The sequence below is a fragment of the Kogia breviceps genome, chromosome 4, assembly GCF_026419965.1.
Source record: "Kogia breviceps isolate mKogBre1 chromosome 4, mKogBre1 haplotype 1, whole genome shotgun sequence".
NCBI lineage: Eukaryota > Metazoa > Chordata > Mammalia > Artiodactyla > Physeteridae > Kogia > Kogia breviceps.
The window spans coordinates 169,259,201-169,271,621 of NC_081313.1; the positions used below are offsets into that span (position 1 = coordinate 169,259,201).

Sequence of the window (12,421 nt, forward strand, 5' to 3'; positions counted from 1 at the left end):
GGGGGAGTCCGCAAACGCTCCCCTCACTTAAAGGCACACCTAAGGGTTTTATGCTGTGAGGGGAGGTTCCCTCAAATCCAGTGCCCATAGCACAAGCCTCAGTAGAACTTTGGATTCCTTTAGGAAAAAAAATCCAAAGGTTAGAACCAAAGATTCATTAAGGAGGACTGAGCAAAGAATAACTAATAATACATTGGTGTTATTACTAAATTAATCCCTACTGCCAAGCTTCCTTTCCAGTAAGATGCCAGCTCTTGCTCAGAAAGATGAGCAGCCAGAGGGGAATGGCTTTGGCTGCACTGGCTCAGGCGAGGATCTGGGTGCCACTTACTGATGACATAAACACTGAGGACACACCAGATTTGGAAATGGGTGGGCCATTCCACTGCCCGAGGAAAAGTGAGAAGGAAAATAAGTATCAGTCTCACCTGATCCTTTTGAGGAGACACTGGAGGATGAAAAAGGATCACTGGATTCAAAGGGGTCGAGCTGAGTGAAAGGAGAGAGGAGAGAGTGAAAAGCAGTTCCTTTGTTCACCATCCATTCATTCAACCACAAACTTTCTTGACATCTATATGCACCATATCTGCTGCCCAGCCTTGGGGAGGATAAAATGATTTAAACTAAATCCTGGCAGAGTTAAATCCCAACAGACCAACCCCTCCTGCAGATAACACCTATAAACACTGTGAACTGGAGAAAAAAAAAAAAAAAGCCATCACCTGAAGACCTAGGAAGTGAACCAAAGCAGGAAGACTTTGGAAAAGAATTGAAACTTGGCAGAAAAAGCAGTACAAGATTGAGTTTTCCATGTTTTTTTTTTTTTTTTTTTCCTCCTGTAGTTGTTTTTATCTTGGCCGCACTGCTCGGCTTGCGGGATCTCAGTTCCCCGACTGGGGATTGAACCTGGGCCACGGCAGTGAAAGTACCAAGTCCTAACCACTAGACCACTAGACCAGGAAACTCCCGAGCTTTCCCTTTTGACAGCTACAGTCTGAGAGTATTGGGAGGCTATGATTCCAATAGAAAACCCACTGTCTTCCTGGACTGAAGCTCAGAGGAGGGAGCCCCAGGACAACCACAGCCATGAGAAAGGGATGCGGGATCTAGAAAGGAGAGGCAGAGAATGGGAGCCCCAAATTCCATGACAAGCTCTGTCCACGTCTCAGGCTCACCCCTACACTGAGTGTGGGTGGGCAGACTCAGAGCAGCCTATAGCTAAGCCCACAGGAATGAAACCACAGGTGAGAGAGGGAGAGTTTGCAATGTGAGTCTCACCAAGTTAATTGCCTGCTGAAATAAAACCATCCACACTCTTTGGAGGAATGCAACAGAATCCAGTCTCCACAACAGAGCAGCACTCACAATGCATAGAATATATTTTTAAGTTATTCACCATACAGAGAGAACCATACAGAGAGAACCTAAAAAATGCGGTTCCCAAGGGAAAAGACAATCAATGGAGTCAATCTCAAGATGACCCAGATTTTGGAATTCTCAGATAAGGATGACTTTAAAGCAGCAATAACTGTGCTTATTAATGAGATAAAGAAAAAACACTTAAGATGAATAAAAAGACAGGAGATCTTAGTAGAGAAATGGAAACTATACAGAAGAAACATGGACATTCTCAAACAATGTAAAGTATAATACCTAGAATAAAAACTTCACTAGGTTAGCTAACCAGCAAATGACAGAAAAATGTTAAGTGAAGTTGAAGATAAATCAGTAGAAATTACCCAATCTGAAGCAAAAGGAGAAAAAAAGAATGAAAAGAAACAGAGCCTCAGGGACCTGTAAAGACAATAGCAAAAGGTTGAACATCTATGTAACTCGAATACCACAAAGAGAAGAGAGAGAGCATAGAATAGAAAAAAAAAATTTTTCAAAGAAATAATGGCAGAAAGCTTACCAAATTTGGTGAAAGACATAATTTATAGGTGTAAGAACTTCAGCAAACGCCCAGCAGCATAAATACAAAGAAAAACATACCCAGACCCTACACAAGCTGCTGAAAAGCAAACGTAAAGAGAGGCTCTTTAAGGCAGCCAGAGAAAAGAACATAACTATTTTTTCCTCTTCAGAATTCATACAGTGGATTAAAGCAAAAATTAAAACACTGTCTTATGGAGTTTAGTATATTTAGATGTATTACATTCATAGGACAACTATAACAGAGACGCTGCTGTTTGGGGGAGGGTGGATAAATGGACCTACATGATTACAAGTTTTCTACATTTTACATTGTGTGACATAATATTAATTCCAAGTAGCCCATGATAAGTTAAGAGTGTATATGGTAATCCTTAAAGCAACCTCTAAGAAATAATGAAAAAAGGTATGGTTAAAAAAGGCCAACAGGTACCAGAAAATGGAATTCTAGAAAACATTCAAATAATCCAAAAGAAGACAGAAGAAGGGGAACAGAGGAATAAAATACAGAGGATAAAAGAAAGCAAATAATAAAATAGTAGACTTAAATCCAACCATATCAACAATTGCATTAAATGCTAACAGACTAGACACTCCATTTAGAAGGCAGAGATTTCCAGACTGGATAGAAAAGCAAGGCCCAACTACATGCTCAACACAAAAGGCATCCTTCAACACTCCCAGACAGGTTGAAAGTAAATGGATGAAAAAAGATATATCATGCAAAGACTATGCATAAGGAGAATGAGGGGGCTATTTTAATATGTGATAAAAATAGATTAAGACAAAGCACCAGAGGAAAAAAGGAACCCTTTATAATGAAAAAAAAGGTCACTGCATTAGGATGACACAACAATCATGAATATGTAGGCACCAGGCGGAGCTTCAAAACACATGAAATTATAAACTTGACAGAATTAAGGAGGATATGGACAATTCTGCAATCATAGGAGAAGATTTTAACACCCCTCTCTCAGCAACTGGTAGAGCTTACAAACAAACAAAAACCATAAAAATAGATGACCAGTCCTGTAACAAACCATAATGGAAAAAGAATATATATATATATATATATATATATATATATATATATGTATACTGAATCACTCTGCACTACATTAGAAACTAACACAATATTGTAAATCAACTATACCTTACATTTTAAAAAAAGGAAAAAAGGGTAACTCCCAGGCAGTCTAGTGGTTAGGACTGGGCACTTTCACTGCCGTGGCCTGGGTTCTATCCCTGATCGGGGCACTAAGATCCCGCAAGCCACATGGCGTGGCCAAAGGGAAGAAAAAATAGACAATCAGAACAACCACCTTGACCTAACTGGCATTTACAGAACGTTACACTCAACAACGGCAAACAGACATTCTTCTCAAGTGTACAAAGTATGTTCACCAACACAGACCATAAAACGAATCTCAATAAATCTAAAAGGACCGAAAACATACAAAATATGTCCTCTAATTACAGCAGATTTAATTAGAAATCAGTATTATAAAATACCTAGGGGGAAAAAAAAGTATCTTGAAATGAAACAATATACTTTAAATAATCCAGGTTCAACAGAGCATTCACAAGGAAAACTGGAAAATATCTCAAAATGAATGACAATGAAGATACAACATATCAAAATGTATGGAATGCAGCTGAAGCGGCACCTCAAAAGAAATGCTTAGCTTTAAACACTCATGTTAGAAAAGAAGATCCAAGATCAATGACCTAAGGTTGTATCTTAAGAAGTTAGAAACAGAAGAGCAAAGTGGGAGGAAGGAAATAATGAAGAGCAGAAATCAGTGAAATAGGAAACAAACAGGAGAGAAAATTAACACAGCCAAAACTTGGCTCGTGGAAAAGATCGACAAAATTGATAAACGTAGATAACACAGACCACCAACACCAGCAATGAAAGGCGGGGATCTCATGACAGGTCTCGCAGATAGAAACATTACAGGTTAATCCCTGCCTTCAAGGAGCTCTGGGGCCAGTGATACATACCAGTAGGTCCATGGAGAAGTGAAAAACTAGGGAATGGGTAAGGTGGGGACAGAGATGCAGCCTAGAACGTGAAGGAAGGCTATACATTGCCCTCACTTAGACACAAAAATTCTCTATTCAATCACAAAGTTACTTTTTGCTTTTTATTTATTTATTTATTTATTTATTTTTATTTTTATTTTTTTAATTTTTTCCGGTACGCGGGCCTCTCACTGTTGTGGCCACTCCCGTTGTGGAGCACAGGCTCCGGACGCACAGGCTCAGTGGCCATAGTTCACGGGCCCAGCCGCTCCGCGGCATGTGGGATCTTCCCAGACCGGGGCATGAACCCGTGTCCCCTGCATCGGCAGGCGGATTCTCAACCACTGCGCCACCAGGGAAGCCCCACTTTTTGCCTTTTAAATCCTCATTTACACCAATTTAAACCAGTCTGTTGAGTCTAACGTGCAAAACGTATGGTTTACGACTTGCTGGGGAGCGGGGGAGCACACTAAGTGCATCCAGGCTGCGGGTCTGGACTTCCTCCTGCCATGGCGGGGACCCACTGAGGCTGGCTGATGCCAATGTCACCATCAGTGCTTTGCGCTAGGAAGATGGCAGGAGCAGTCACATGGAAACCTGTGGGAGCGTGTGGTGCTCTATTTCGTCTTTGTTGGGAGGTGGAGTGGCACTGGGGGCAGACGATAGAGCAGAGAAACCAGCAGGTAGGCCTAGAGCTGAAGTAAAGGGGCACAGAAAGGGACAGAGGAATGACAGCTGTTCAGGACACAGCCCGCCCTGACTTGGGCTCACTGGACTGCTGGATGTGACACCTTGCTTCGTGGGACTAGCCTCTGTAGGGATCCGCAGAAACGGTCACCTTGCTATGCAGTAACGAGGCTTGGCCTTCGGGCCAGCCTCTGGGGAATCCCCTGGCCTTGCACAGCCCTCATTCGTCAGGCTTAGCACTCACGGTCTGAGTGACGGAGGCCCTGACTCGGTCCACGGAGGGTGGGGAATGGAAAGGGCTGCCTTCACACACGCAGAGTATGCACACGGGCGGCACCAGAAGGCAGCCTTTCCGGGGTCACTCACCTTTGAAGGTAAGGAAGGGTTTTTCGTGAATGGGTCTGAGGTAAATGGGTCGTTCTTTGTCTGTTTCTTAAAGAAGTCGTCGGGGGCAGAGCCATGGAATGGGTCATTTTCTTTGAAAGGATCCCCTCCGAATGGATCTAGGTGTTTTAGAAAGAAGAACAAAAAATGCCCCATGAATAAACATTATGCCTAGTGAAAGAACCCAAATATAAAAGAACACACAACTGACCGGCACTATTTACATGAAAGTCCCGAAAAGGTGAAAACCGTAGTGGCAGCAAGCAGGTCAGTGGTTGCCAGAGACCTGGGTGGGCAGGGGGTGGGGGAGACCAAGGAACCTTTTGGGATCATGGAAATGTTCTCTCTCTCACACAACTATACACATTTGTCACAACTTGTCCAGTTCTGCACTTAAAATGGGTGAGCTCTGTTGTGTGTTAATTATACCTCTCAATAACACTTGATTTAAAAATAATATGAACAAACAAGTAATATGAGTAAATCCATAATGACAGAAAGCAGGGGCTGGAGAGTGGGACTAGGGAGACTGCTCACGGGGATGGGGTCTCCTTTTCGGGTGATGGAAATGTTCTGGAGCTACACAGAGGTGGTGGCTGCATAACAGTGAATGAACTAAACGCCACTGAAATGTGGTTAATCTGTGTTAGGTGAATTTGTTAATTTTGTGTTATGTGAATTTCACCTCAATAGAAAAAACGAATACAAGGGAAAAAATTAGATAAATAGGCAGCATGATCCCAACACCACGCCCAGGGTGTGTTCATTCTCCTCGAATGTGGGGTGTGGGCCTGGTGACTAGAGGAGGGGCAAGCCACCATCACCAGCAGGGAACAAAATGCTAGGCTTTTATGCAATGCGATGCTGTCCTTCCCAGTCCACTCCCTGGTATGTGTGGGCACAAGTGCCACCGCATGTGGGTACCAACGGGACACCCTGATGCCACCACAGGTGACACAAGCGGGCGCAAGTGTCCAAACAGTGGCCTAGCTATCAGGGGCTTCTTTTCCACTTCTAGTTCTCATCGTGCTGTGCGACTGGCAAGAAGGGGCACCAGACTGTGAATAGGAGGGACAATGGAGGTTCCCTCAGAAATTGACCTGGCAAAGGAGGCTGCAAGGTGTTTCGCCATCTCCCTCAACCTGAACTAGGCATGGGAATATTCTGAGAGCCAGTCCACAAAACGTTTCTTTTAACACAAGGCTTTCTTTTTTTTTTTTTTTTTTTTTACCTGTAGAAGCCGTCTGTTGTTCGGCAAAGGGGTCGCTCTGGAACGGGTCACCTGGATTTAGAGGAGAGAGGATCGTTCAGGTCTATGGTAGAAATGACCTTGGCAGAGCAAAGTGGTGAAGCAGGGGCAGCCACTGACTAAGGCAGTTTGTCATGGCGAAGACAACTAAGATAAAATGAAAAGTATTGTTGGCTGCTCAACACGGGCCTAAGTCAAGGAAAATGTAGGGCAAGCCTGAAATCACTCTCTCTTTCTACACAGTGCTTTACTCTCCTGTCTCACCCCCACCCCTCCCCGTCACTTCCCAGGGCTCCAAGAAGCTGGGACCCCGGAGCTGCCCCATCCTCAGCCGCATGGTACATCTGAGCTTCGGGAGTTGCATGGCTCATCTCTCAGAACTAAGGCGCTTCCACTCCAAATCTGAAACTGGAAAGGCACTCCCTCTGCTCTGGCATTTTTCTCAGAAAAGTACAGACAGCCTTCTTGGAAATACTGTGTTGCTCTGCAAAAACTGAAGAAACTTAGGAAATCTTGTTTCTAGAATTCTTCTTAGTTATTCTTGACTCCTGTGTGGATCTGGATGAACTCACCACGTTAAGACCTTAGATGTTTACGTGGGGATCTGCTGTTTACTAGGTGGTTCCACAATCACTACTACATCTGATTATCTTATCAATCCCAAGAGGTGGATGGGAACTGAAGCATGCAGTCCCAGGGCCAAGCGGGCCGCCCTTGAACGTGGATGTCTCTTGGTGAGCCTGGAGCTCTTCCCACCCCCTCCCCTCAACACCATAGCTCTTTAGATAACCAGGTGGGGTGAAAAACTCAAGAGGCCCATTAGGCTCAAAGAATTTCTTTCCTCCTAACTGTTCTAGTCACTGGACAACCCTAGGGGGAACAAAACAGCCTTTCAATGATAAAGTGGGCGCCCAACGAGATACCTTTGAAGGGATCGGCTCCTTTAAATGGGTCAGATTTGAAGGGGTCTTCTGCCTGAAAAGGATCCGGATGCAATTCTTGGGCGTTGTTGCTAAATAACAAGGCTTTATTTTTGAAAGGATCGTCCTATAATTTTGTGAAGAGACAGGACAGGGATTTAATTATTTCAGATTTAAAGCAAAGTACAGAATTCTATACCTAACTGGTATATTTTCCCTCTAAGTGATGTGACCCTAAAGAGAGTAATTTTTTTAAAAAACCATAGAAGATGTACTTTAGTTAATGATAACATGTTGACAATGGTTCAGTAGTTATGATAAATGTACTGTACAAGATGTTAATAATAGGAGAAGCTGGGTGTGGGGTACATGGGAACTCTCTGTACCATCTCTGCAACTTTTCTGTAAGTCTTCTAAAATTAAAAAGTTTATTTAAAAATCATTTAGTGGAAGCAACCCAAGCACCCACAATATTATTCAGCCTTAAAAAGGAAATTCTGACACATGCAACACAGATGAACCCTGAACACATTATGCTAAGTGAAAGAAGCCAGTCACAAGAAGACAAATATTGTGTAATTCTACTTATATGAAGTCCCTAGAGACATCAAATTCATAGAGACAGAAAGCAGAATAGTGGGTGCCAGGGACTGGGGGAGGGAGGATGGGGAGTTGGTGTTTAATGGGTATGAAAAAGTTCTGGAGCTTAGTAGTACAATGTGAATATACTTAACACTACTCAACTGTACAATGAAAAATGGTTAAGATGGTAAATTCTACGTTATGTGCCTTTTACCACAATTTTTTAAAAAATCGAGTCAGAAAATAAGTCATGTTTTTGGAAATGTCAGAAAGAAAATGTAACGAGCCACCAACAACTGCAGCTAGAGGCTTTGTTCAAAGGTGTGCCTCCCTCAAACACCTCAGAGTGTGTTACCTACGTGGGCATTTTTTAAAATGCCGTTTCCTAGGAGAAGGACGGGAATAAAACACAGACCTACTAGAGCATGGACTTGAGGATATGGGGACGGGGAAAGGTAAGATGTGACAAAGTGAGAGAGTGGCATGGACATATATACACTACCAAACGTAGGGTGGATAGCTAGTGGGAAGCAGCCGCATGGCACAGGGAGATCAGCTAGGTGGTTTGTGACCACCTAGAGGGGTGGGATAGGGAGGGTGGGAGGGAGGGAGACGCAAGAGGGAAGAGATATGGGAACATATGTATATGTAAAACTGATTCACTTTGTTGTAAAGCAGAAACTAACACACCATTGTAAAGCAATTATACTCCAAAAAAGATGTTAAATAAATAATAAATTTAAAAATTTAAAATACCGTTTCCACACCAAGAAACATACTGGCTATTTACATCCTGAGAGGAAATGAGTACTTATGCAGTTAAAACTACTAGAGCATATGCAACACTTTGCATTTTTTTTTTTAAAGTGCTTATTTCTAGAAACAAACAAGAATATTTAAATCAGAAGGGAAAAAAACTTGCTTTTGAAGAGCAAGTTTTTATAGTGGAAAATGACCTGAAAGGGCTGGGGAGAGGCTTCACAGTACACATAGGGACGGTGTACTTGGTTTAGAAATACTGAGATATTTTGGTTAATGAAGACACACCCTCAGTGAAAACATGAAGGTTTCACTATGATATTAAAAAGCACAACATCCTCACTGAATCTGGCAAATGTGTCAGCATCCTCGGGGCTGGCAAACTCAGCCATTATGCCAACTGACCAAAACCAAATGACTAAAGAGCTGGGCTTCCGTGAAAATACAGGGCAATGACGTCAAAGGTGCCAAAGGAAGATTTCTGACGAGGCTCTTACCACCCTGGGCCAGTTGACTTCAGGGAGCAGGACGGATCTCAGAGGTACCAGGCTAACAGGAAGCCCAAGGCTTCGGAAGGACTGACCAACACCCCTGCCCTCTGATGAATACGGAACGATTTTCCTTACCTGAGAAAGATTACCTGGAGCCTCCAACCACAGGGTTTCCCAAGGTGGGGAAAATAAGCCAGTTCTTAGGCAAGTAAGTACCGATGTCTGCAAGCACCGTGTCTGGCAGCAGGGCAAGGACTCAGTAAGGACGTCGTACTGCTAACTACTGTGACATGCCTGCGCCAGCAAGCACCCTATGGGGTTCTGAGACACAGACCAACGTGAGGGAGAAGTCCTAATCTAAGGAAGCCAGGAGGCCGGTGTGGAAAATAAACCTCTCCCACTGCAGCCTGGGGGAAGGAATGTATCTGTTCCAGAAGAACAGAGAGAGATGATGTATGAGGTGGATAAAGTAGTGAGTTAAGAATGACAACTTGGCCTCAGAGTGGAAGCTTCTATTTAGCTTTTAATTAGCACTGATGTACAAACTGGTTGTGTTGTTTTGTTTGTGTTTTTATAATGTTTTCAATTGCCACTTGGAAGACTGACAAGTAACAGTGGACAATGGCAGAGAAGAGACTGATCCTGGGGGGTCTGGCCCTGCAATCCCCTGAGCGGAAAGTCAAGTCTGCAATCTCTCTCTCAGGAGCAACTGTTTGCCTGAGGCAGCAACAGCTCCCTCCCCTTCAAAGGAGAAGCCTAAGAAGACCCCGGCAGGATTCATGTGGTTAGGGTAACCACAGGTGGTTTGGATTCCATTTCACAGATCCAGAGCAGAAAATGAGACATCCCCTGGTGCAGAGAGGACATAAACTCCACCATCCACTGACCTCCTGCCAATGAGCACGGAGCCATCTGCCCACTTGGGAGATGCAAGTGCAGCAGCCAAGCACAGGGTGAACGATCCCACCCGTGGCAGGGGGAGCAGAGGGAGAACACCTCGAACAATGAGTTCTGGTCTTAATTACTGCACTTCTCGGGAAACAGACATGACAACTCTGAAAGGGCAACTAGGTGACATTCTGTGACATTCCTTCCTTTAGATGGGGCCTAGGCAGTGGTGTGCTGGTGAACCAGCGCTCTGGGGGAAAAAAAAAAAAAAAAAAGCCCTGACTGTTAGCCTCTGCCAATTCCCATGGTGTAGCTACTCCCACCATGGTTGACGTCCAGTTACCAAAGGGTGAGTAACAGCTTACAAAATTCCCATTTAATAATCGGCTCTGGAGAGTCAATAAAACTGGCTCCAGCACTCCAGGGGCTGGATGTGACAGACAAGCCCATCTTTCATGATGAGTTCTTGGAGAGACTAAAGTCTGGGATGATTTATTACCTTCTCTCTAGTAGACCGGTTGGCTGAGTGCTGACTCCAAGGACAAGAGGCTAGTATCCTCATCAGTGGATGACAGATAAGAAATAAATATGGCTTTAAGAATCCTGCTGTCTCGGACAAAGTAAAATCATGTGAGCCTAACACTAAACTTAGTAACTTTAGTAAAACCGTCCAGACTTAGAAAGTTCTAGATGCACCTCTTCGGTTACACTTGTTCTCAAGAAACTAAACTCCTCACTTTCATCCTCCTCAAAGAGAACTAGGAGAGCTCCCTCTCCTCCGGAGCAGTCCTGAAATGTGCGGGAGTAAACAAAAAGCCCTCTTCAAAGTGTTTATTAAGAAATGGAAACAAACCAAAAAGTGCTTTAAAAACTGTATTTGTACAACAAGTTAAAAATAGTTTTTCTCTCAAACACTGGTTTTGAGTTTCTACGTAACATATGTGACGTCAACGTTTCAAGATGAACTGACTATCATGTAAACTTTGCCCGCTAATGAGATGAATAAAAATAAAGGTAAAAAAATCTGTGGGGGGCGGGAGAGGGGGAGGGAAGTCCCATGCTGCTTTCAAACTGCCACTTCGCTGTCAACTTTTTATCCAAGGAAACCAATCTTATCAAAGCCTGCGAGAGGGTTTAAAAATGAGCTGTCCCATGAACTAAGACGGAACAGGGCAAGCCAAGAGCCATGTGAGGGTACCAGTGACAGATGGAAGAATAAGAGCAGGGCTATGAAGCTGAAATGCACACTCTGAGACAGACAAGCCAAGCAGGAAATTCTGCCTCACGCGGTTCATAAAGAAGGAACGTTCACAGTCTCTATTTAGACAAAGCTGACAGAGCTGACAATGGGCCCAGGAGCGGACACGGAATTCGCTGGTTTACAATTCCCTGAGGAAAGGAGGGTGTAAATGGCAGCGGAGGCAGTGACGGCCAGAGAGGAGACAGATGAGAACACCAACGGGTCTTTGCAATCCGGGGGAGGAGGCGTAAGCTTCCCCATAAATCCTTGGGACTCAGTACTTGGCTACTGAGAAAAGAAACGTGTCAAGAAATGCACAGAAAGAGCCGAGTCTCACATGAAGGGAGACAGAGAGGCTGAATTATTACAAAGAGGGAGGGGAAGGAATCCATGAGGCAAACAGGGCCAGGAGCAGGAGCCTGGGGAGAGAGACGGCAGGGCAGGGCGCGCGGTGAAAGGTTTTGGGAGCAGAGCACAACGAAACCACTGAGACCAACAGCGTCCCATTGGCTCCCGCAACGGCACAGAGATGCACAAAGACACTCGTCAGCCAGAATAAACTGCAAACAGCACACGCCAGGGCTCAGGGCTGCTACGGCCAACTCTGGCAGGAACAAAGGACAAAGTAACACTGCTGGATGTCAGCAGCCTGAGGGTCTGCAGAAACCTAAAAGGCCAACGGCCCCTCGGGCCTTCACCAGCACCCCTCCCAGGGTCATGAGGTTTGAACCCAAGTGCCAAAGTCTCAAACATAACCAAGATTTCAGGAGAGAGGCCAATTCATAGGTGACACAGCAACAACCAGGAGGGCTGTCATTGTTCTTGATCTTTACCTATACATGTGATTTTCAAGGTGCTCCTTGTAGAAACACAGAAACACACACACACACACATTCCTCCAACCTCCCAATTAGTAGGATGTGGGGTTTCACAATGTGTGAGAGTTGATCCAATTTTGGTTAAGTTTGGGAAGCCCTCCAAATTTGGGTGATCAGCTCACGGAGATGGAGGTCTTTACAAACTGGTCTTAGAAAGGATTCAGGCCTATCCTTGGCTTTGTCCCAGACGCCAGGATGGAGTGTGGCCCTGGACGCCGGCTGCAGGGCTGGTGGGGACACGCAAAGCAGCAGCGAAAACAAGAAACACCTTGCACTTGAACAGAATCAAGGCTGGCAAGTGCTGGATCAAGTGGGTAGGGCCTTCTCTGATCCCAATGTGGGGCCTGATCCAGGGACCTTTACATTTACATTTATTCAACCTTTAC

General features: G+C 44.4%; 1 protein-coding gene across 39 annotated transcripts in view; it reads right to left on the minus strand.

The window, feature by feature from the left end:
• EPS15L1 (epidermal growth factor receptor pathway substrate 15 like 1) overlaps positions 1-12,421 on the minus strand; it is a 101,621-nt gene that overhangs the window by 28,372 nt on the left and 60,828 nt on the right. For all 39 annotated transcript variants that reach the window (XR_010840409.1, XM_067032395.1, XM_067032397.1 and 36 more), the window contains 4 exons: positions 7,201-7,324; positions 6,260-6,310; positions 5,011-5,147; positions 429-489 (listed from right to left, as the gene is read on the minus strand). Coding sequence is in view for 38 of the 39 variants with exons in the window: in XM_067032395.1 (XP_066888496.1) it covers positions 429-489; positions 5,011-5,147; positions 6,260-6,310; positions 7,201-7,324 (373 nt within the window). In the remaining variant the exon portion in view is untranslated. The remainder of the gene's footprint in view (positions 1-428; positions 490-5,010; positions 5,148-6,259; positions 6,311-7,200; positions 7,325-12,421) is intronic.